At 40.4% G+C, this 25678-nt stretch overlaps 1 protein-coding gene across 1 annotated transcript in view; it reads left to right on the top strand.

Moving 5' to 3' along the window:
- The window catches only part of secisbp2 (SECIS binding protein 2), a 76665-nt gene that overhangs the window by 37101 nt on the left and 13886 nt on the right, over positions 1 to 25678 (top strand). Inside the window, exons 9-15 of the mRNA XM_033017732.1 lie at positions 364 to 477; positions 1121 to 1276; positions 5254 to 5386; positions 5497 to 5666; positions 9125 to 9287; positions 20905 to 21058; positions 24642 to 24862. Coding sequence (XP_032873623.1) covers positions 364 to 477; positions 1121 to 1276; positions 5254 to 5386; positions 5497 to 5666; positions 9125 to 9287; positions 20905 to 21058; positions 24642 to 24862 — 1111 coding nt within the window. The remainder of the gene's footprint in view (positions 1 to 363; positions 478 to 1120; positions 1277 to 5253; positions 5387 to 5496; positions 5667 to 9124; positions 9288 to 20904; positions 21059 to 24641; positions 24863 to 25678) is intronic.

Consider the following 25678-nt stretch of genomic DNA (forward strand, 5'->3'; position numbering starts at 1 on the left):
GGTAATCTAAAGGGAAAAGAAGAGTACATGGAGCTTTCAAATCTGTATTTTGATCTGGGTATATACTTTTTAATGTTAAATAACACAAAGAAAGAGAATAGGAACGATTATCTTATGCTTTGTTCTGTTTATGATCACAGTCACAACTCTAGGACGATTGCTTTTTTGGTTATCAATACTTTTAATTTGATTTACACCTATGGCATCTCCGTAACTAAATTCTGTGTTTTGAAACCGTTCAACTTTGTTTGATGGATTTGAAGTTGAAACCCAGTGCTCAATCAAAAAATGCTGTTGTGTTATATAAGTTATTTATGAAACATTAATGTTAGAATATAACTGATTCTTTGTATATCTTTGTAGGATGATGAAGAGTTTCCTGATCTGGCATCAGCAGTAGGCACTTCAGACAAAACTGGCAAAGCTGTGCAAAACAAGTTCTTTGCTTTTAGCCAGGTTGTGGAAAAACAGTGTGAGGTAGGACAAATTTTGGACGCCAAGAACTTTTTAGTACATTATAATATTTTTTTTAAATTGCAGGACAGTTTTGTAAAAATTGTAATATTGTCTTTTATTTCAATTGGTAGAGAATGTCGAGAATGCCATTGATTCTCAACTAATGTAATAATTGTCGATTTGGAAAATAATTGGAATATATTAGGTAAATTGTTTTGCTAACATTTTAATTTTTTATTAGATTTAAGATGAAAATTTTGATGGTTTTACAGTAGCTGTGCCACTGCCAGCAAACAAAATGTGAAACAGTTAATTATGGGTAAAAATGCTCATTCTTTTAATACCATATGCCACAGAAGGTAGTTGAGGCCAGTTCATTGGCTATATTTAAGAGGGAGTTAGATGTGGCCCTTGTGGCGAAAGGGATCGGGGGTATGGAGAGAAGGCAGGTACGGGATACTGAATTGGATGATCAGCCATGATCATATTGAATGGCGATGCAGGCTCGAAGGGCCGAATGGCCTACTATTTTCTATGTTTCTATAAGGATTCCACTTGTTTAATATCCCAGTTTAATCTATTCCAGTCATATAATTTTTAATTTATTTTTTCTTTATTGCAGCCTATATTTGTAAAATATTGAGATTTTGTTTTACTTTTACAGATATTAGTGGCTGGGCAACCAGTTTTGCATGTGGCCAGCTCCAGTGGTACTGGTGATGGGCCAGCTCGTCTGGGCCGTGATCAGAAGGCAATTCGGGTTCCAAGGAAAGAATCCGTTCAAGAAAATAGGACCATCAGTCCTCTGAAGAACTCTATGGTTTGTTCAGAACTGTGCATCTGTATAACTTGAGTAACATTCTTGTACCATCTTAAAAATATCAAAGAAGACCTTGGTCTTTTAACTTACAGTTGTGAAGGAAGTGCTGCCTTGTAGAACCAGTGGAAGCACCCCCATTTTATTTTTAGCCATGTGGAAAGTGAAGTTACCTTGAAGAGCCAACAGTTCACATATTTCTGTAAATTTGCAAAATTTTGATTAGTCTCAAACTAGGATTTTTCAGAAATGTCCATGTGAGTATTTTATACAAGTCAAGAATTACCAAGAAACTTGATTGCCTGGCCAGGTGGATGAGCATGAGCAAATGGAGTTTAATTCAGATAAGTGAGGTGTTGCACTTTGGAAAGTCAAATCCGGGCAGAACCTTCGCAGTGAACTATAGGGCCCTGGGGAGTATTTAGAGCAGAGGGATCGAGGAGTACAATTACATAGTTCCATGACAGTGGCGTTATAGGTAGATAGTGTAGTGCAGAAGGCTTTTGGCCACTGGCCTTCATCAATCAGAATTGAGTGAAGTTGGGACGTTATGTTACAGTTATACAAAATGTTGCCGAGGTTGAACTTGAGTATCGTGTTCAATTTGGAACACCCTGCCAAAGGAATGATGACATTAAACTGGAAATAATATAGTCAAGAGTTAAGTGTGTTTTCTTGTCATATGTCCCAAAACAGAACAAGGAAATTCTTGCTTGGAGCAGCACAACAGATATGTAAACAGAATATTCTGAAAAAACCCCATAATAACCAATAAAAAAAGTGCAGGCAGATAAAAATGCTGGAGAAACTTAGCAGGTGAGGCAGCATCTATGGAGCGAAGGAATAGGTGATGTTTTAGGTCGAGATCCTTTTTCTGACCCAAAACGTCACCTATTCCTTCGCTCCTTAGATGCTGCCTCACCCGCTGAGTTTCTCCAGCATATTTATCTACCTTCGATTTTTCCAGCATCTGCAGTTCCCTCTTAAACAAAAAAAGTGCAGCAGTTCAAGTTCGCGTTTATTGTCACTTGACCAACTAAGGTACAGTGAAATTTGAGTTAACATACAGCCATACTAGGTGAAAAGAACACAATACGCATATAAAATAAATTTAACATAAACATCCACCACAGTGGAATCAACATTTCTCACTGTGATGGAAGGCAATAAAGTTCAGTCATCTTCCTCTGTTCACCCGTGGTCGGGGCCTTTGAACCCTCCGCACTTGCCGTTGCTGACAGTCCGATGTCCAAGCCCTCTCGTTGGGATGATCGAAACTCCGGCGTCGGAACGGATTGGAGCACTTGGAGTTCCCGAGTCGGCCACTTCTTCATGGTATTAAAGTCCACAGGCCCTGCGGTCGGAGCTCTTCTTCTGGCGATCCTTGGCAAAGGATCCCCGGCTCCGCAATTGTAAGTCCGCGCTGCGCCCGCGGGTCTCCAGGAAAGGCCGCACCACTCCACATTGTTAGGCCGAAAAGGGGGGGGGGCAGAGAAAATCGCATCTCCGTCGAGGGAAGTGACTGAAAAAGTTCCCCCCTATTCCCTCCCCCCCCCCCCCCCCCCCCCGCCACTCCCCACATAAACTAACCAAGAAACATTGAAACTATTAGAACATACTTAAAATAATTTTAAAACTGTCGAAAGCAGGGGCGGAAATCCCGGGGGGGACACACGCTCCCCCCCCCCCCCCCCATGTTTTGAACGGCGGGTGACATTCCCCCCCAATGATTTGTCATCCGTATTTTAAAACTCGGTAAAAAAAGCTATTTAAAAATCTCCGCTTTCCGCGAGACAGTGGGGGTGGGACTGATGATCGAGGGCGCCGATTGGACGAGAGAGTAGTCGGTCAGCAGGCAGTGGGGAGAGGGACCATGATGAGGATACTGAGTTGGATGATCAGCCATGATCATATTGAATGGCGGTGCAGGCTCGAAGGGCCGAATGGCCTACTCCTGCACCTATTTTCTATGTCTATGTTTCTATGATTCAGCGCGATCATTGAAGGAGGGAGGTGTCTGTCAGAGGCGGAAGGAGGGGGGTGGGACTGAAGATAGAGCGTGGTGATTGGAGGAGGGAGACGTCCATGGAGCAAAGATCATAGAGCGGAGCTTGAATCTGCCCGTGCGCGGGGCTTTTCATCGCCCGGCGCGGCCGCGGGATTTTCCACCGCCCCGCGGTCAAATTGCTGCGTCGAGGCAATCGAGACTCCAGATGTTGAAGCCCCTGCGAATGGGCCGATTGAAGCCCCATGATTCGAGGCAGACGAAGCTGCTGTGCTGGAGTTTGGAGTCGCTTACCAACCAGGTCAGCTCCCGATGTTACCGTCCACAGGGCCCATGGCCGAAGCCTCGCGTGTGTGCGCATGCGCGCGGCCGCCAAGAAATTGTGTCCCCCCATGTTTTGAGAGCGATTTCCATGCCTGGTCGAAAGGACACACAGACTATGGTGGCACCACCCAGTGGAAGTATATCAACAAACAATAATAATACAAAGACAAAAAATAATGCCCCCAAGTAGTTCGGACATTATTTGGAGGTTGTGTTTAATAGCTTGATGGTTGTGGAGAAGAATTATGAAAATGTTTCCAGGACTCAAGGGACTGAGCTGTAAAGAGAGGTTATGGTAACTAACCTTTTACCTTGGAGTGTAGAAGGCTGAGAGGTGATCTTGTAGAGTTGTGTAAAATCATGAGGGAAATAGATAGGGTGAATGCACCCATTTTCCCGGGATAGGGGAATCAAGAACTAGAGGACAAAGGTTTAAGATGAGAGGGGAAAGATTTAATTAGAACCTGAGATAGGTAAGCTTTTCACAGAGAAGGTAATGGGTATATGGAATGAGCTGCCAGAAACAGTAGTTGAAGCAGGTACAATAACCACATTTAAAAGACATTTGAACAGGTATATGAATAGGAAAGGTTTAGAGAGATATAGGCCAAACATGGGCAAATGGAATTAGCTTAGATGGGCATCTTGTTTGGCATGGACGAGTTTGGCTAAATGGCCTGTTTCCGTGCGCTATGATTCTATGACTGTCCTTTAAAGACCTTGGGGGGGAAAATCCTGTGTGAAAAGTGTTTCCTCTGCCTAATGCATTGAAGGGATGTGTTTTAACTAGTAGATCTTTCCATGCTGCTAATGCCAGTGCCTGCAGTCCTCCAGTCATCACGATAGACCCTTATTCAGTGGAGAAGCACAGATTACACACTAAATTATCCTAATGAATGTGACTCTTATGGTACCATTGAGATGATTCTTGTTGTCATTCCCATAACCTATGCAGAGAACAATTTGGAATCTTGGGTTTTCAGAATTTCTAAGTGTGTGGCTGCCCATGGAAATATGTTATTAGCATGAAGCATTTGTTTTGTACAAACAAGGAGATTGCCATAAATTTAATCCACATCTACCTTTCACTGGGTTCTTGAGCTCCAATGCAATGAACAAGCTATCTTCAAGTCAAATAATTAATTTAAAATGCTCTGTCTTTACCTAAGTTAATTGAAAACTCTGAACTCCAAAATCAGAATTCATAATTACTACATGTAGTCCAGTTCACATTTGTCTAATGGTTGCTTCCTATGCAATGTGTTCCATATAACTCTAGAATTTACTAATACAGGAACCTTTTACAAAATGAAAGATGTATTATTCTGTTGTAATCCACATGGACTTCTTGGATCTTTTTACTCATGTTTATACACTAAGGTTAAGTTCGATGTGATATCTTTTTCAAATACTGTCTATTAATATTTTACCAAAAGTAGTTTAGCTTGTGTTTCTTTTTAATTGTAATCATTTTTCAACCATTTGCAGATCATACCTGTATAAGTGTGGTAGGATCACAACTAATGATTATTAATGTATAATAGATTATTTTGATTCCTCATATTCACAGAATGACACTGAAAGTTAATGGCAATAATAGATTCAATTACACAGGAAATAATTCCAATGACGATGACTTGTTTTTGTATAGGAAGTTCCAAAGAAAAGTGGTAAAAAGAGTAAGATCCCCATGCAACTAGATTTTGGTAACATGCTGACTGTCCTAGAGCAGAAACAGCAAGAGAAGTCATCAAAACATACCCCTAAGCCAATAGTATTTGCAGGCAAGTGTTGAAATTATTCTGTTTCATCTCTCCTTTGATCCTATTGTATATTGATTCATTCTGGATCATTTTTATTTTTGTTTTCTCTTGTTTGTAATCGTTCATTGTAGTTGGGGGAGCATTTCCATTGGTTCCCAAAGAACCCACTTCGAAAAGACTGCCTCAGAACTCAAGTCATGAAAAGGTTCCTCATAATCCCTTGGACTCAAGTGCTCCTTTAGTAAAGCGAGGAAAACAAAGAGAAATCCCAAAGGCTAAAAAACCGACTTCACTAAAAAAGGTTAGTAACATTTAAAATTTTCTTCCTGTACTGTTTAATTAAAATTATTAGACAAGCACACTACATGAGTAGCTGGGGGAAAACACCTTGCCCTGTTTAATCTATATTCTGTAACTGTTAAAGAAATACTGCTGGCAAGGATCTAACATTTGTGCTTTTAAAAGTGACATTTTAATCCAAGCACTTGACATTGAAAAATATTGCTGATGAATGCAAACACTGCACGCAACGTTCTCAAATCTGTAAAACCAGCAAATTTAGTAGTTCCGCAAAAGACAAACATACTTGCATTATTATCAACCTGAATTCCACTCTGCACAAAAGTATGCATCCATTGCTTTCTTTGTGAAATTAATAATAATTCTGGGAGCACTTGATACTTGGCCTTATTAAATGAGTATTGAATTGAAGTATGTAAATAAAAAATCTGTGGGAGTGCGGGTGTAACAAATTAAGTTTTCCTAAATGCACTTTACACATACAGTGCCCTCCATAAAGTTTGGTACAAAGACCCAACATTTATTTATTTGCCTCTGTACTCCACAATTTGAGATTTGTAATAGAAATAATCACATGTGGTTAAAGTGCACATTGTCAGATTTTATTAAAGGATATTTTTTATACATTTTTGTTTCACCATGTAGACATTACAGCTGTGTTTAAACATAGTCTCCCATTTCAGGGCACCATAATGTTTGGGACACATGGGTTCACAGGTGTTTGTAATTGTTCAGGTGTGTTTAAATGCCTCCCTAATGCAGGTATAAGATAGCTCTCAGCACCTAGTCTTTCCTCCAGTCTTTCCATCATCTTTGGAAACTATTATTTCTGTTTATCAACATGAGGACCAAAGTTGTGCCAATGAAAGTCAAAGAAGCCATTATGAGACTGAGAAACAAGAATAAAACTGTTAGAGACATCAGCCAAACCTTAGGCTTACCAAAATCAACTCATTAGAACATCATTAGGAAAAAAGAGAGCACTGGTGAGCTTACTAATCACAAAGGGACGGGCAGACCAAGGAAGACCACCACAGTTGATGACAGAAGAATTCTCTCTATAATAAAGAAAAATCCCCAAACACCTGTCCGACAGATCAGAAACACTCTTCAGGAGTCGGGTGTGGATTTGTCAATGACTGCAGTAAACTTCATGAACAGAAATACAGAGGCTACACTGCAAGATGCAAACCACTGGTTAGTCACAAAAATAGGATGGCCAGGTTACAGTTTGCCAAGAAGTACTTAAAAGAGCAACCACAGTTCTTGAAAAAAAGGTCTTGTGGACAGATGAGACAAAGATTAACTTGTATCAGAGTGATGGCAAGAGCAAAGTATGGCCTGGGCATGTATGGCTGCTGAAGGTACTGGCTGACTTATCTTCATTAATGATCCAACTGCTGATGGTAGTAGCATAATGAATTCTGAAGTGTATAGACACATCCTATCTGCTCAAGTTGAAACAAATGTCTCAAAACTCATTGGCCGGCAGTTCATTCTACAGCAAGACAGTGATCCCAAACATACTGCTAAAGCAACAAAAAATAAGTTTTTCACAGCTAACAAATAGTCAATTCTTGAGTGGCTGTCAATCACCTGATCTGAACCCAATGGAGCATGCCTTTTATATGCTGAAGAGAAAACTGGTGCATTAACCCCCAAAACAAGCATAAGCTAAAGATGGCTGCAATACAGGCCTGGCAGAGCATCACCAGAGAAGACACCCAGCAACTGATGATGCCCATGAATCGCAGACTTCAAGCAGTCATTGCATGCAAAGTATATGCAACAAAATTACTAAACATGATTACTTTCATTTGCATGACATTGCTGTGTCCCAAACATTATGGTGCCCTGAAATGGGGGGATTATGTATAAACACTGCTGTCATTTCTACATGGTGAAACCAAAATGTATATAAATGGCATTTATTAAAATCTGACAATGTGCACTTTAACCACATGTGATTTTATTATATTACAAATTTCAAACTGTGGAGTACAGTGGCAAATAAATAAATGATGGGTCTTTGTCCCAAACATTATGGAGGGCACTGTAAATGAACAAATATTTGGTAATAGGATAATGGTGAGAGGAAGAAGTTTCAAAGGAGTTATTTAAATATTTATAATTACAATTAAACATATTTTTAATATGTGTACACTGAGAATGGTTGCTATCAAAGTAATCAGATGCATTCACCATGTTTAAGAGGCATGTAGACAGATGCTTGACGTGACAAGGCATAAAAGTGTAAGGTCATAATATGGACAAATAGGATTAGAGTAGATGTGAAAACAGTTGACCGGGACATGCTGAGCCGAAGAGTACATTTCTATGCTGTACAACTCCATGATGCCATAAGTCTGATTATAATATAAATTTTGTGAATCTGATAGCAGACTTGTGGGAATATTCTTTTAATATTGGCCACTGATTAATGCTTTTTCAATTTACATGTCAGATCAAACCCCCCCCCCCCATTTCTACAAACCTAAACTGTAATATTTGATGCAGTTGATATTCCAGTGTAAACTGGCTATTAGAAAAGAATGACCTTGTTAATGTAAAAAGATCATCTCGGTGAGGCAAAACAAAACATGAAACTTTGCAAAACCCTTTCAGGTTGAAATAAAACAGGGAATATCGAATGTAGAAAGTCCTATTTGCTCAACCCTTTACACATGGTGTTCTGATAAATGATTTAAAAGAGCCAATATTTTACCTCCTCTCTCCCTCTCACTGGGAGTTTATGTAAAGGAATAACCTAAAGTATGCTATGTTCAAAATTATATCATAAGCATTACAGAATACACAAGAAATGGATGCAATTTTTTGAAGCATTCTTAACATAGCCAAAGAAAGCCACCAAAAAATACTGGTGGGTACAGATAGTGGAGTTAAAATGATGAATTGCAGGAAAGTAATGTAATCAGTGTTCAGTGCCCTTATTGTAGATGGGATTACAGTGTGACGAACAAAAACATTATATCAGATTGAAGGAAGTATGTCCAAACTGCTGACATGTGTGGACTGCGTTGATTCAACAAAATAGATTTTCCTGATCTTAAAATGAATTGCTTTTTATGGATTAAATTCAGTGCAATGAATACAAATTAATGAGTTACTTTGCTTTCCTCCCTTTGGGAAAAATAGTTCAAATTCAGAAATCTACACGAGTGCCACGTAACAGCAGATTTTTAAAAAAAACTTTGGTATCCTTTGGTATTGATGCTTTCATTAACTACTACTGATCCACTTATTTCACTTTTTATACATGTTTTGATATTGAGGTCCTGTTTGGCATTGAGATCCGTCCGCACACCTCAGTAAGGGTTTATTTACCACTGACCCCCCACAATTGGAGCCCCTGTATATCTTTGTATTTTCCATTGATAAAATTTTGGCTTGAGTATGTGCTTTCTGCATATATTAAAAATATGATGTTGATTTTGTTAGATTATATTGAAGGAAAGAGAAGAAAGGAAACAGCGGCGGCTATTGGAGGAGAAGGGTTTGATCCCATCAAGCAGTGATATAACATCTGCTCAAGAGAGTCGGACACTCATCTTGGATCAGAATGTGATGTTGGACACACAAAAAGAATTGGCTGAATTAAATGGCAAGTACTTTGGTATCCTTGAACAAAAAGAGAAAATGCTGGAAACACTGAAAATCAGGCAACACCTTTGGAAAGAGAAGCAGAGTTAACATTTTAGGTTGATAATCTTTCAACAGATCCAGAAACATATTTCAACCAGAAAAGTTAACACTTGCTCTCTCCATAGAGACTGCCTGGCCTGCTAAGCATTTCCAGCATTTTCTGTTTGCCCCACCATTTTCAGTATTTTGATACAGTACAACTAGCTAATGGTGTAAAGCAGTAAAACAGGTAACACAGTAAACAGCAAAGACTGCAATCAATCACAGTCGCCAATGTTTGATCTATTCATGCATCTGTTTCAGCTGGTGAGATTTTTCTTCTTGTTAACCAATGATTACTGAGTCCAATATCCAAGTCAAACAAGGCTAAAAGGTGACAGATAAGATACCAAGATGGAGGAAGAAGAAACTGGTGGATGGTTTGGAGGGAAAATGAATAAAGGGGATGATTGTCTAAGGGGGTTGGGGGGAGAGCAATAGCTTGAGGTGGGTAAGGAAATTGAGAAACATAGAAACATAGAACATAGAAATTAGGTGCAGGAGTAGGCCATTCGGCCCTTCGACCCTGCACCGCCATTCAATATGATCATGGCTGATCATCCAACTCAGTATCCCGTACCTGCCTTCTCTCCATACCCTCTGATCCCCTTAGCCACAAGGGCCACATCTAACTCCCTCTTAAATATAGCCAATGAACTGGCCTCGACTACCCTCTGTGGCAGGGAGTTCCAGAGATTCACCACCCTCTGTGTGAAAAAAGTTCTTCTCATCTCGGTTTTAAAGGATTTCCCCCTTATCCTTAAGCTGTGACCCCTTGTCCTGGACTTCCCCAACATCGGGAGCAATCTTCCTGCATCTAACCCTTAAGAATTTTGTAAGTTTCTATAAGATCCCCTCTCAATCTCCTAAATTCTAGAGAGTATAAACCAAGTCTATCCAGTCTTTCTTCATAAGACAGTCCTGACATCCCAGGAATCAGTCTGGTGAACCTTCTCTGCACTCCCTCTATGGCAATAATGTCCTTCCTCAGATTTGGAGACCAAAACTGTACGCAATACTCCAGGTGTGGTCTCACCAAGACCCTGTACAACTGCAGTAGAACCTCCCTGCTCCTATACTCAAATCCTTTTGCTATGAAAGCTAACATACCATTCGCTTTCTTCACTGCCTGCTGCACCTGCATGCCCACTTTCAATGACTGGTGTACCATGACACCCAGGTCTCGCTGCATCTCCCCTTTTCCAAGTCGGCCACCATTTAGATAATAGTCTGCTTTCCTGTTTTTGCCACCAAAATGGATAACCTCACATTTATCCACATTATACTGCATCTGCCAAACATTTGCCCACTCACCCAGCCTATCCAAGTCACGTTGCAGTCTCCTAGCATCCTCCTCACAGCTAACACTGCCCCCCAGCTTAGTGTCATCCGCAAACTTGGAGATATTGCCTTCAATTCCCTCATCCAGATCATTAATATATATTGTAAATAGCTGGGGTCCCAGCACTGAGCCTTGCGGTGCCCCAGAATGAAGGAAGCAAGATGAAGCGAAGAAGGTTAGGTTAATGTAGACACAAAGAATTGCCGATGCTGGTTTATAAAACAAATACAAAGTGCTGGAGTAACGCAGCAGGTCAGGCAGCATCTGGAAGACATGGATAGGTGATGTTTTGGGTTGGGATGTAATTTTAACATTGTCAGATGTGAGGTGCCAAAAAGTACTTCACTGATTTCATCTTTTTATTTTGTGTTTTTCATGCTTTTATCACTATTTGATTTGTGCCCATATTCCTCCTGTTGTAAGGCATTCAGCATGATTAATAGTCTTCTTCTATCTACTCCTTCACTACAATTATAATTTAATAGTAAGATTAAACGAGAACTTACCAGTTTGAAGTTTGATCTGTATTTTATGAGGAGTTACGATGAGGGATTACGTGAAGAACCCCGCCAGGACGCATGCGTGTCATTCTTCAAAGCAGCGGTGTGAAATCACAGATAACTGTAATGACTAAACATAGTAAGATTAGAGAAGAGATACCAGTTAAGTATATGATCAGGGTGGGAGCGGAGGGCATGTATTCCCTCATCGTAACTCCTCATAAAATACAGATCAAACTTCAAACTGGTAAGTTCTCGTTTAATCTTACTATTTTACTTCGGAGTCACGTGAGTGACTACGTGAAGATTTTAAAGCTCTGATTTCATGCCGTGGAAACGAGTCCATGCATCACGTCTGCCTTGATGACTGTAGGAGGAATTGTGTTAACATAATTTGGACATGAATTCGACATTGAAATCATAAAATTTATTAACACAAATTTATAACCCCTTTTTATGGGTTTAAATTAATTTACAGAACTTAAAATTGTTTCTGCAAACGTTCCAGGTTTCATTACTGGTTTATTGTAAAATAATTGGAATGTTTTTTCCCCCCCAGACCATCCTGCTGCCTTGAGGATTTGGTCCATTGGGACATCCAACTGTATCGCCAGCTGGTGATGGTATTGGTGGCTCCCCACCCAAGTGCCCTGGCATCAGTTTGTAGTACCATGGAAGGGTTACTGACAATGATTGGATGGGAACAAAGCCAGATGTTATCTATCCACCATTTTAGTTCCATTTTAGCTTGATTGGTAGTTTCATAGGTCTGTCAGAGTGACCTGCATTAATTTAGAGTGCTTGTATTTTTGCTCTCTGTAAGTTTAGGTAATGTAGAGGTCCAAATTGTGTGGCTGGAAAGGCAGCCACCATTTTGCCAATTACTTTTGCTACTGCTTTATACTGCCAGAGTTGTCCCATCCAGTTGAATTTTAAGTAACATCTGTGGTCACCTCGTATAGGCACTGAATAGTAAGCATCTTTTAAATCGATGCTGGCCATGAAGTAACCTTTGGAAATTAATTGTTTAGCAGTAACAAAGGTATCCATTTTGTCAGATCTATGATGATGCGACAACCACCATCTTTTTTGTTTTTGATAAATATATTGGACACGAATTCTAATGGTTCGTGTTGAGTTTTCTCAATTACACCTTTTATGTAAAGCCGCTCCAGTTCAGCTTGCGCTTTTGATTTTCCTTTATCAGAAGGCACGAACATTCGGTTCAGTATATGTTGAACTGGAGGGCTGTACTTGTGTATAAACTCTATTGTATATCCCTGGATACTGCTTAAGATGTAAGTATCAGTTGTTAACATGCTCCATGCCTTCAGAAAAGAGTGTAATCTCCACCCAACCTCCATGCTCCCTGTATTTTGTAGGGAACCAGACCCACCTACCTCCATAGTTACCAGTGGCAGGTTTACTTCTTTTTGTAGGTTCTTCGCTGCTGTTGTTGCGCTGGTGTCTGGATTTTCGGTTTGGTTGGCGTTGGAGGTCCCCGCATCTTCCAAGAAGGCCGGCCTGGGCCATGGCCTAAAAAAGACTCATGTTTTGAGTACCGGGCCTTCGAGCTTTCACCAGTTCTGCTGGTGGGTGCGTAGGGTGCTGTCTTTGGTTGTAGTGGGTTCCAGTAGGTTCTCTTGTTCCTGCACCCCTTGCACACTTGTCTTTCCTTCTGCGGACCCCTCTTCCAGGTCAGCCCAGAACTGACCCACAGTGCTCCCCTCTGATGAGGTAGAAGCACTGTGCAGCCCTTCAAGAGGTACTGCTGTGGGTTTATCATAGGGCCCACAGTGACCCGACTCCATCTCCCGGAGTCTGTCATGTTGGAGCAAATGCTCCACACACCGCTCCATCCGGCTTCAGCGCTCTCGGGCACTGGCCGCCCGCGGTTGTTCAAAGTCGGACTCCTCTGAGTCCACGACCTTCTTTGTTTTTGTGTCTAGCCTTATCGCCCGGCCGCGTGGATCTGGCCGGTGCGGAGGCGACATCGGGCACAGCTGATCCCACTATCGGTGAACCGAGTGCTGCTGGCTGCCCGCTGCTCTGCGGTCTTCCCTCACCAGCTTTGTCCTTACTGCCCTTCCGTGGAGTGGATCTGGCCGGTGCGGAGGCGACATCGGGCACAGCTGATCCCATCTAGCCCACCAGCTTTGTCGCAGCCCGTTGGTTTCTCCACCTGTAATCAGCATGGTAAAAACACAAAAAGACCGCAGCTCTTACCTGCAGGTCCAGGTTAAAATTGTCGCTACGGGGGAACATCGTTCCACCCCGTCTCCTGCCGTTTTTGACTTGTCCATAAAGTCGACAGCCCATTCTGAATAGTCTCCCGCCCGGCCGTGGTGTTCTGGCCGGCGCGGGACCAAAAATCGGCACAGCTGATCCCTTACGGGGCTTGTGCCTTCAGCTGCTGCTGGCTCCCGCAACTTCGCGGTCCTCCCCAGCCAGCTTCACTCGCAGCACTTGTGGACACTATTTTGTCCAGCTTCCCCCCCTGTGAAAAAACAGCGCGGGGAACAAAACTACCGCAAAGTAAATTTCTTACCTGCAGGTCGCGGTTTCAAACTTACCGCTGCGGGGGAACGCTCCCCCCCCGCCTGTCGTTTCGCAAGCGTGAAGCGATCTGACACGCATGCGTCGTGGCGGGGTTCTTCACGTAGTCACTCACGTGACTCCGAAGTAAAATTGTTTCTACCTTCCCATTCACTCTCCCATGAAAATGGTATTCTTACAGATCTTTCCTGTTTGTGTGGTAAATGCTTATTGCATTTTTAACTGTATTACTGCTATTCCTCACATATTTGGTCCTTTTCATATTTATTTAGTAAGCATATTTCCACACAGCAAACTGAAACATTCAGTTTGTTTGAGACGAGGTTTTGCCGAATACTGATCTTAAATATTTAAAACCACAAATTGCTGGTGTGGCTCAATTGTGGGTCAGGTAGCATCTGTGGAGGACATGGATAGACAACATTTTGCATTGGGAGCTTCTTCTGACTGGTTCAGCAAAAAGCTGGAAATAAGTTGGGGATGGGGCAGAACAAAGCCTGGTTAATACTATGTCGATACAGGTGAGGAAATGGGAAGGGGTGTTGATTGCCAGATGGGTGGACAATGGCGAGAGATGAAAAGGAGATGAATGGGTGTCAGATACGGAGAGGAGTGAAATGTAAAACCTAAGGAAGGATTAAAGGGGGAGGGGGGGGGGAGAAATGTTGCACACCAGGGTGTGGAGGTAAAAAAGAGGGATGTTATATAAAATTGGTAAATTCAATGTACATACCATTGGGTTGTAAGTTGCCCAACTGGGATATGAGCTGCTGTTCCTCCAGTTTGCATTTGGCAGTGGTGGAGGCCCAGGAGAGAAAGGTCAATACAGGAATGGAAAGGGGAGTTAAAATGATTAGCGACAGGACATTCAGCTAGCCTAAGCGGGCCAAGAATAAGTGTTCAGTGAAGCGGTGACCTGGTGTATGCTTGATCTCACCAATGTAAAGGGGCCACATCAGGAGAACTGAATGCAGCAGAATGAGGTTAGAGGATGAGCAAGTGTTTCATCTGGAAGGGCTGCTGGGATCACTGGATGCACGTGAGAGAGGTGGTGTAGGGACAGGTGTTGTGGTTGCAGGGGAAGGTACCTGGGGATGAGATGGTTTGAGTGGGAAGGGATGAGTGAACCAAGGAATTGCGAAGGGAGTAGCCTCTATGGAAAGTGGAAAGGGGTGAGGTTGGGAAGATATGACTGGTGGTGGAATCACATTCCATGGACCCCAGCAGCCCTTCCAACGGATACCATCTCCACCTCTTTTCTAGCTTTCTCCCACCTACTACAATTAGTCTGAAGAAGGGTCCTGACCCAAGACATCATCTGTACATATCCTCCATAGAAGCTGCTTGACCCGCTGAGTTACTCCAGGACTTTTGTTTTGTCAACCAGCTTCTGAAGTTCCTTGTGTCTCCTAAATATTTACCATTGCTGGAAAAAATGATCCTATCTTTGATTACATCAGATTGCCCCAAAGACCTCCTGTTTTGAGGACCTACAGTGTGAGTTAATGACACGTTCTACAAACCTATTGTCCAAGTCAACACCTGGCCCTAAATCTTTAGCAGGAATAAAAGCATTGGCCCTTTCAGTAATTACATTTTTGGAGTTGGCTAGTTCTGAGTTCTATCCACAGCATATTATACTCCAGATCAGAATTTAATTATTGGTCAATATATTTTTGTCTTAGAGAATCTGACTGTTGCATTACTTGCACTTCACTCCACTACCAGCTCCTGATATGCTCTTGGATCAATGTTTCAGCAGATATTTTGACTGGTGTCTGATTCAAAGTAAAATTATTTTTAACTGTCGTAAGGGCAATGTTGAAAACTATTCTGACTTTTATTTTAATTTAATTGTACAGTGAAGCATAAGTATCTGTCAGTGATAAATACATATTTTTCTATGACGAGTGAAAAGTATAGATTTAGACAGCATGATTTTTATGCTCATGTTTGGCTGTTTACATACATAAAGGTGCAATGTACAGATTATCCTATCCTCCACATTCATAGTGTTGGTCTTATTTCCATTCTTTGTACTTATCTGTCCATAGTAGACACACAGCATCTATAATATTTTAAATTTCCACAGGGTTCACAGAGGATAGATGAACAATAAATAATTTGTTTGTTTATTGAAAAGTGACAGCTTCTAGTCTTCTTTCTTCCACTCGCGTTCTTTCATTGCCTTTCTGTCTTTACAGTGGGTGGTTCTATCGACAGATCTCTCAGACTGTTCAAAACATCTCTTATTCCTTCTCACCTTCTCAGTTTTTGATTCTAGGCTGGGTTGCTTTTGTGGGAGAATTTATGGATATTTTGATTCTCAAAATGATCAGGCATCGATCCTGGAACACTTTCTATTTAATATATAAACAAAAGTTAAGTGAATAAGTAAATTCTAAACAGGATCCCGCCCTCTCTTGTCAAATTTACACTTTCCAAAGCTTGTTTTCTGGCCTAGACTACTGTTCCACTGATAAGGAATTGTTTTCTGTAATTCCAGGATCAGACTGAGCTGGCTGATATAACATTGGATTGGATTAGTTATCCAATATAAAAACAGAGTCTCGAAACACCACAGATTTCCAATAGTCGCTAATTACTTAAAGCTTTAATTTAGTAAAATGTTATTCATTGCACATTCAACTGACTTTGTCTGGTATCCGTTTTGTTTTTCTTGCAGCAACTATGATATAAAGCTCTTGATTACAGTGGCCAACCAAACTTTTCTATCTCTCAAATATTAGATGTAATTGAGATTTCTACTGAGCACTGCAAATATTTTACTGCGGAAGTATATTTAGTAAAGATATTTTTCTGACCTTGCCTAGAATCAGGGTGTGCTCTAGTATTGGTGCATGTGGAAAACAAGAGGCACAGCCATAGAATGGAAGGGGTTGAAAATAATCTAGTTAATTTACACTGAATTCTCCCCAAGTCGAGTAATGGGGATGAGTCAGAGTATAGAAGAGAGATCGAGCAACTGTCCATATGGTGCCAGCGCAATAACCTGGCCCTCAACACCAACAAAACCATGGAACTGATTGTGGACTTTGGAAGGAGTAGGAGGGGGACCCACAGCCCCATTTATATCAACGGGTCGATGGTTGAAAGGGGCAAGAGCTTCAAATTCCTGGGCGTGCACATCTCTGAAGATCTTTCCTGGTCCGAGAAAACTAATGCAATTGTCAAGATAGCTCATCAACGCCTCTACTTCCTGAGAAGATTACGGAGAGTCAGTTTGTCAAGGAGGACTCTCTCTAACTTCTACGGGCGCACAGTAGAGAGCATGCTGACCGGTTGCATCGTGGCTTGGTTCGGCAATTTGAGCGCCCTGGAGAGGAAAAGACTACAAAAAGTAGTAAACACTGCCCAGTCCATCATCGGCTCTGACCTTCCTTCCATCGAGGGGATTTATCGCAGTCGCTGCCTCAAAAAGGCTGGCAGTATCATCAAAGACCCACACCATCCTGGCCACACACTGATCTCCCTGCTACCTTCAGGTAGAAGGTACAGGAGCCTGAAGACTGCAACGACCAGGTTCAGGAATAGCTACTTCCCCACAGCCATCAGGCTATTAAACCTGGCTCGGACAAAACTCTGATTATTAATAACCCATTATCTGTTATTTGCACTTTATCAGTTTATTTATTCATGTGTGTATATATTTATATTATGGTATATGGACACACTTATCTGTTTCGCAGTAAATGCCTACTATGTTCTGTGTGCTGAAGCAAAGCAAGAATTTCATTGTCCTATACAGGGACACATGACAATAAACTCACTTGAAACTTGAAACTTGAAGGTTCAAAACAGATTGACACTGCATGAGCTCATACCATTTCATTCTCCTTATCAAGCAAAGTATTTAAATTGTAAGCCAACATTGTATCAGTGTTTGCTGCTGTCTGGTAGGTTAGACTGGCTGTTTTTTATGTAGAAGATGACCTTTGTTCAGAGCAGATTATTGTAAACACACCTGCAATCTCTACCATGATAACTGGCTCCGTCTACGGTTGTTTCCAAATATGCTGAACATCATGATGCTCATTTTACCTTTGTAGTAATTGCTCTTTTTCAAGTATGAAACATGTATAATATATCAGATCTTAGAATTCACTGGATGCATTCAAGAGAAAGTTAGATATAGTTCTTAGAGCTAACGGAATTAAGGGATATGGGGAGGAAGCAGGAACGGGGTACTGATTTTGGATGATAAGCCATGATTATATTGAATGGCTCCAAAGGCCGAATGACCTACTCCTGCACCTAGTTTCTATGTTTCTAATCAATTCTATAATAGATGAACCTCGGCTAAAAAAAAAAAGTACTAACATTCTTGTATATGTTATGTAGAAAAACTGGCAAAGCAAATAGGCTAGAACTTGCTGGGAAATGCCAGCAGTTGTGTGTGAAAGTACCAGCAATGTTTCTCCTCCTGTGTGTCAGTACCTTTAGAACTCCCACGATGTTCTAAAGGTCAGAATTGCCAGATTGTGTTTGCAATAGATAGTAGGTGACGAATAAAACACCACCAGTTGGAGGGATAAACCGACTTTACGTCATCTGAGGCAACTTAGCTGTAGTCAGGACTTTTGTTCACAGCAGCATTGGCAGAAGCCTTTGTGGAGACATCTTCACACCACAGGCATCATCCACACTGTTGTGTGGCAGTCGTGCCCTGCTAAATTAGATTGACTCAAACAGATCAGGTAGCTCAAAACTGTAGTGTCATAGGGTCCTGTGGACCATCAACAGGAAGGTATACCAGCAAACTCCATAGCCTTATAGCCAAGCCTATCCTTCATTTTACTTTACAGTTAAACAAGGGAATGAATTCTGGTACCGTTAGGAGAGCAGAAAGAGACATGTCAGTAACAGAACCAAGCATACCTAAAAATATGATGCCAGAATAGTGCAACAGAGAAACACAATGCATGCTAGATGTCAAAAACAGCATGTGTTAAGACAATTACGCAGTCTTGCTATCCATGTAGGTATGTTGCAAAGCCTACCTGAAGCGTCTTTGAAAATCTGCCGCTACGGGTGTGCGCGATTTTGGCGCCGTTTAGAGGGGGCGGGTTTAAAACGCGATTTTCTCTAGGCTGTTCAAATCGAAGATGTTCAGCCTAGTTAATTATTAACGAAAAATCGCTGGAAGACCCCGTCGCAAAAGCTATTATTAGGTTTAAAGGCCTTGAATAATAGTTATAGTAGTTTAAAAATCAATCTCTAAACCCGCGACCGCCAGCAACCGCAGGGTCTCATAAAGCAGATAGCAGAAGTTAGGTTGTATATTTTTACATTAAAAAGGGCTTCTAAAGATCCCGTTATACAAAGTTTAATATTGCGAGTAGCTCATTTTGGGCCCATTATATCGCGCAGTATTTTTCTGGGCATTTGAGGGGCACAAATCTACCGCAATGTGAACGTTCTAAACCAGCGCGTTCCACAGGGACCCACTAGAAAGCTGATTTAAATGGGCATTTATTTACAGCAATTGAACACTGAATTCCTTCCATTTGGCCTATAAATTAATGTAAATGAGATTTAAAAATCATGTTTTATTGTGAATTATTTGTGAATATTATTTGGACATTTAGGCTATTTAAAAATGTTAATCATTTATTAAGAAATGGATAGATGTTTAGATCTAGTAATTGAAGTCTGAAATTAGCTACAATTAGGTAACTAACTAATTATATGCTTTAATTTCAGGTCATCCAAGTAAAATTATTTTATATTTGTTTCAGAATGCTTCAATCTATGATAACTGAAAATTTCATTCAGTTCTCTTAATTTTAAAGAAAGTTATGGGCTTTTGACTGTTCACGATCACAACTTTTTTGTTATGTCCATAGAAAATCAATAGGGAACAAGATGTTCATTTCCGAGTATGAAAATGGCCATAACTTTTTAAATACTTGAGATATGAAAGTGAATTAGGTGTCAAATTAAACTTATTTTTATGCTTTATCTGATGGGATAAATTACAGACTTGATTTTTAAAATCTCAAAATTTTGTAACATTGCTAATCCATGGATTAGGTCATAAGTGTACAGTCCTACAACATGTAATTGTGAAGGTTGGTTACAGATGAATAAGAGCAAGAGTCTTTAAGAATATCCCCATCCTCACTAGAGCTCAGGACAAAGTTGAGGTTTTGCACAATGCCTGGATGCTAGATATGGCCTAGCAGTTCAGCATCAAAGCAGCATTGGTAAGAAGCCAACAGGAGATTTTGATAACCTGAGTCTGTACTTGCCAGATAGATCAGCAGGGTACTCCGACAACTGGTCATTTTATATTGGTAACTCATCATTTTTAACTTTTAACTTTTCACATAGTTTTTATAAATCAGAATCAAGTGTTCACAAAATAGTATTAGTGTGTTAATTCCTCCTGGGGTAGTCCTGGCATCCAGGCATTGTGTATGTTGAATTACAAATTTCCTCCAAGTAACAATATGAAACTCTGAAATCGGTTGTACAGTTCAATTTCTTTATCTTAGCTAAGAATGTGGTAAAATAAACGGAAACAGGAGGGGATCATTTGACTATTGTGTTTGTTTTGCCATTCAGAAAGATGACTGTTCCATGACTTTCCATGCCATTTTCTTAAGGTCATACAGAGAAGCGGCATGGAAATTTGACCGGCCACTGAGTCTGTACCTACCAAAAAGCATCTGGTTTTACACTAATCCGATCGTAACCTATTTTATTCCCTTGATCTATCACTTGCCCATGCATAAGGGCAATTTACAGTGGCTAATTCACCTACCAACCACATTTTTTTGGGATGTTGGAGGAAACTGAAGCATCTGGGAGTCCATTTGGTCATGGGAAGAACATGTAAATTACACAATATCCAGAGGTGCTCAGTTGGTGGGAGGGAGCAACTGATAAATTGTTATGTGCCTAAGTTTAAAATTGCTCTCTGCATCTCTAAAATTCAAATTGACAATTCTGGGGCAAGTATACAGGGAATATTTAAGTGGGTGAAAGAAGATGGTGATGTTTCTGGTTAGTAGGATGTCTGTGATGAAATGCCATAGCAGTATGTGTCCTTTTTTGATGTATGTGTGACCTAGTTATGTTAGCGTTCTATAATTTTCCTATGTGTTTTGGTTTAGAGTCAACAGAAGATTTGAGTAATTCTACAACTTCATCGCCCTGTCAAAATTTACAACCTCTTTCTGATACACCAAAAAATCCTGAAGAAATTTGGACAAAAAGCATTCTGCCGAACCCCAGCCACCAAAAGATACATAGCAGACGGTTTAGGGAGTAAGTAAATTTCTGGTGCTGTATGTTTCAGTGAGCAGTTCCACTTAATTACCTACTCAGGAATGTATGCATTTTTGCGTAAAATTCAGATCATGCAAACACAGTTTAATACTAAGTTGCATCACATACAAAAATAATTAGAGTATTCAGGCATGGAATGCATACTGGCATTAGACTATCTAGGATGCACTTGTGGAGTTAAGAAATCATTCTTAGTCCCCCTGCCCCATCTCTCCTTGCTCTTTCAACTCCTTTGCAATTTTAAGAAAGACATCCTATGAAGCTATAATTTATTTATTCTCCTTTGTCTGTTTTGGATCGTGTTGGCCATTTTTACTTCTCCTGAGCGTAGCTTCAAACTTTTTTTCCTTCCCAAATATGTGGAGCCATTTCCCCAAAGTTATATTCCAGGAACCTTCTGTGCAGCACCTAGTCACACCTTCATGGCTGCATTCAAATGTCCACCAGAGATGTTTGACTTGGTCTCCATTATTAACTGCAAGGCTATCATTACGTGATAACATTATAAACTTATTCAGCCATAAAGTTTAAATTTCCTTCAACCTGCCTTTTACGAAAATCAAAATATCATTTTTGGTTCATGCCAGAACATGTATGTTATATGTTTCGAGAATTTCAACATTTCCAGATGATCTTTCTGCAATAATGCAGTGAATATCAACTCAGCTTTGTAAACAATTCAGCTGATGGTTTTTTTTTGCTTAAATATCAAGCACCAGGGCTGATTTTACACAAAATGTTTTGCTCTTCCAGCTCAGTTAGAATTTGACTGTCCACACACAAAGTGCAGAGTTGTTGCTTTGAAATGAAAAGCACTGGTTAGTGTTTATTGGTATTTGTTCTTCCGGCTACATTATTGAAGATCTCCCTCTATTTTACCCTCCTGTTTGCCAGAGAAATGGCAATATGCATTTTGAAAGATAGGTTTGTGAATTTTACTGTAGTTTATTTAACAACATCAATCATCATGGAAGCAATGTATTACTTGAAGATAATTGTTTTTAAAAACCCATGAGCTTATTTTAAGTGGTAAGAGGAACATATCCAGACAAGACAACCACAAGGTTTGATGCAGAATTCATTTGTCAGACATGTGGGTAAGTTGCTGAGTGGAGATAAACAGCTTACCCACAGGATTAAAGACCCAAGTTGTGTATACTGCTCTGGAAAGAAGGAAAATAATTAGTAGATTAATAAATCACTCACTTATAGTATGTGGCATGATTATATTGACCAGAAATTAACATCTGAAGTTTGACCCCTGTGGCTGGGGCTCTGTAACTGTGGCCTGGCTGGAGCCGGCAGGTCCATTCTCATAGACGGCTTCTGGAGCTGATCAGCGGGTTCAATTTTCACCCTGCAGCTGAGGCTCTGGAAGTCTGGTCCGGCCCAAGCTGCCAGATCCGTTCCCATAGCCGACGTCCGAGGTGATATCTCAGCTCCTTGGCTGCCATTTCGTTACCGTTAGAAGACACAAAATGCTGGAGTAACTCAGCAGGACAGGCAGCATCTCTGGAGAAAAGGAATGGGTGACGTTTTGGGACTTCTCGGATGCCATGACCTGTGTTGGCCCAGCAAAATCCAGGAAGACTGGACCCAAGGATGCTGGTCCTGTAGTTGTCTTGTATATTTCTGTGGTTTCTTTATTGGTAGAACTTTGCATTGCATTTATTGTGGTTGAGTACTTTTTCAAAAATATTATTTTTACCAGCTTGGGGTTCCCTTAGTCATAGTCATACTGCACGGAAACTGACCAACCCACCCATGCCGACCAAGATGACACATCTAAGCTTGTCCCATTTAACCATATTTGGCCCATTTCCCTCTAAATATTTCCTATCTATATACCTGTCTAAATGTCTTTAAAATGTCAATATTGAGGTAGATATTGTATCTACCTCAACTACTTAAACTTCACCCTTTGTGTGAAAATGTTGCGCCTTGCGTTCCAATTAAATCTTTCCCCTCTCACCTTAAATTTATGCCCTCTATTTCTTGATTTCCCTACCCTAGAAAAATACAGTAGATTCACCCTATCTATTCCCCTTATGATTTCATACACTTCACCTCTCAACTTTCTGCACTTCAAGGAATAAAGTCCTGCCTGCACAACCTCTCCCAATAACTCAGTCCTGGCAACACCCTCGTAAATCTTCTCTACACTCTTTTCAGCTTAATGACATTTTTCCTGTAGCATGGGTGATGAAAACTGTACGCAATACTCCATGTGTGGCCTCAGCAATGACTGGTACAACTGTAATATAACATATTCAATTCCGTGACTGATGAAAGCCAGTGTGGTAAAAACCTTCTTCACCACCCTATCCACCTGTGATGCCACTTTCAGGAAACTATGTAATCCTAGATCCCTCTGCTCCACAATACTCCCCAGGGGCACGACCATTCACTGCCCCTGGGGAGGTCCTGCCCTTGTGAAGATATATTAACTTGATGGTTTCTTTACTTATCATTTTACACATATTAGGATAAAAAACAATATAATGTGTTTTTACTGTCATGAACTGTTGGTCAAAATGCTGCAGTCATAAAGCTACTGCACAGTTTTATAGTTCCATTGACTGTACTGGCAGTGTAATTGGCAAACAGTGAAACAAAAACAGGATCTCAGTCGTCTACAGCCTTTCGGCTAGTTTCTACCAGCAGCTGTGTGGAAACTATTTGATTCCATAATACTTAATTTACATTTAAGGTTTTCAAACATTTAGTCATATATGTTTATTATTACTGTTTTAAAGACGATAATCTGGTCGTTCTTTTTGTCGACTTACACTGTAAATTCCCTTCCCCTTTCACAGACATAGCTACCTTCCTGTACCTCACCCAAATGTCTGTTGTTCGTGTGTCATTTAAGATGGCAAGGTGCTGGCTGGTGAATCCACTTGCAATGAGCAATGAACTTCCCAAATCTTTGCCTGAAGGAATATTCACTTTAACAAGCTAAACTTTCCAAGCTTAAAGGTCGTATTCAAGTGAGCAGCACGGTGCACAAATCCTCAATTCTTCTTCCCTGTGGCATTTACTTTATTTTTGACCCTATTTATTAATGCTATACTCTCAACCGGTGTCTAGAATCCTCAATTTCATATTCTCAATATATCCACTCATCCTTTTGTATTCTCAATTTCAAAAATCTTTGAAGGGCAAGCAGGTAATAATCCTGAGTTGAATTAGAATTTTTTCCAACAAATTATTTCTAGACTCCTCCTGTCCCTCAAGAACTGTATCCTGCAAAGAAATTGTAGTGCCAACCAGCAGCCAGGTTTTGGTGAGCTCCTGCTATTTTCAACAGCTCAATTATCACATATTTGTCCTGCATTCTCACTCTTTCTTTTTGTAACTTCTTTCAAGCCTATAGGAGGGTTTGTGAACTATCTTGGTGTCTGATTTTTTTTTTCTGATTTATTAATTGTCACACATAAGAACTGAGTGCTGTACGATCTGAGTGGAAGATACAATCTTCCAATGCATTTTCCCAACGTGATTTTCTTGTTCTTCATATAATACAGCATTTCTTCAACATATACATTTCTTTTAACTTCAGATATTGCAGTCAAGTGTTGTCTAAAGAAGTTGATACTTATGTGACGGATTTGCTGAAGGAGCTTGTCCGTTTCCAAGATCGGTTATACCAAAAAGATCCTAATAAAGCTAAAAAGAAGCGTAGGATTGTCATGGGACTGAGAGAAGTTTTGAAACATCTAAAGTTGAAAAAACTGAAGTGTGTTATCATCTCTCCAAACTGTGAAAGAATTCAATCCAAAGGTATGTTATTTGTAACTGAAGGTTAAGAAAATATTTTAGTTGCACAATGTCCAGATATGCTTTGTCTTTTTGGATAAGCATGGTAATATTACAGCCTACAGTATTTCAGTTGAATAGTCCTTGTTCAATGTACAAAGGAATAATAGCGTAATTTGTATTCTGGTTAAATGCGTGTTACAATAACACTTATAAAATTAACATTATTCTTGCTTTCTTTCACTGGCGTAATATTACACTGGTGAGAGTAGAACAGAGTACTGGTATATTTAATCTAGAACAATAGAACATAACATTCGGTCATTCTAGTCCTGTTGTGTTACCACTTGATTGTAGACTAAAAACCTAACAATTCTTGCAATCCAGCTTGAGCTTCGGCACCATTACCAACCTCCGAACCCAAACATGGCCTGCTTGATGCTAATCTCTGTTGGGTGTATTTGCAATGTTTTTTTGTTTTTTTAAAATTTCAAAATAGACTTTATTCAATTGATAAATATATACAATTCATGAACCATTCGAACAAAAAATTCATCCGACATTTTCAGAGACTATACAAATTTTTTTTTTTTCAGTACAATATTTTTACATTTGTCAAATTCCACCAAAACTGTCCCCCACCCGTGCCACTCTGTGGCCCCTGTCCAAGTAATAAATATATACAATGTGTGCATCCGACATTTTTGTAGGCTATAGAGATTGTTCAATACAGTTTATGTCTTTTAAATTCCACAAAAATGTCCCCCACCCGTGCCACTCATGTGGCCCCCTGGTGTGGGATACCTTCCCTTAATTTAATTTGAGGGGCGTCTCCACCAT

The sequence above is a fragment of the Amblyraja radiata genome, chromosome 3, assembly GCF_010909765.2.
Source record: "Amblyraja radiata isolate CabotCenter1 chromosome 3, sAmbRad1.1.pri, whole genome shotgun sequence".
NCBI lineage: Eukaryota > Metazoa > Chordata > Chondrichthyes > Rajiformes > Rajidae > Amblyraja > Amblyraja radiata.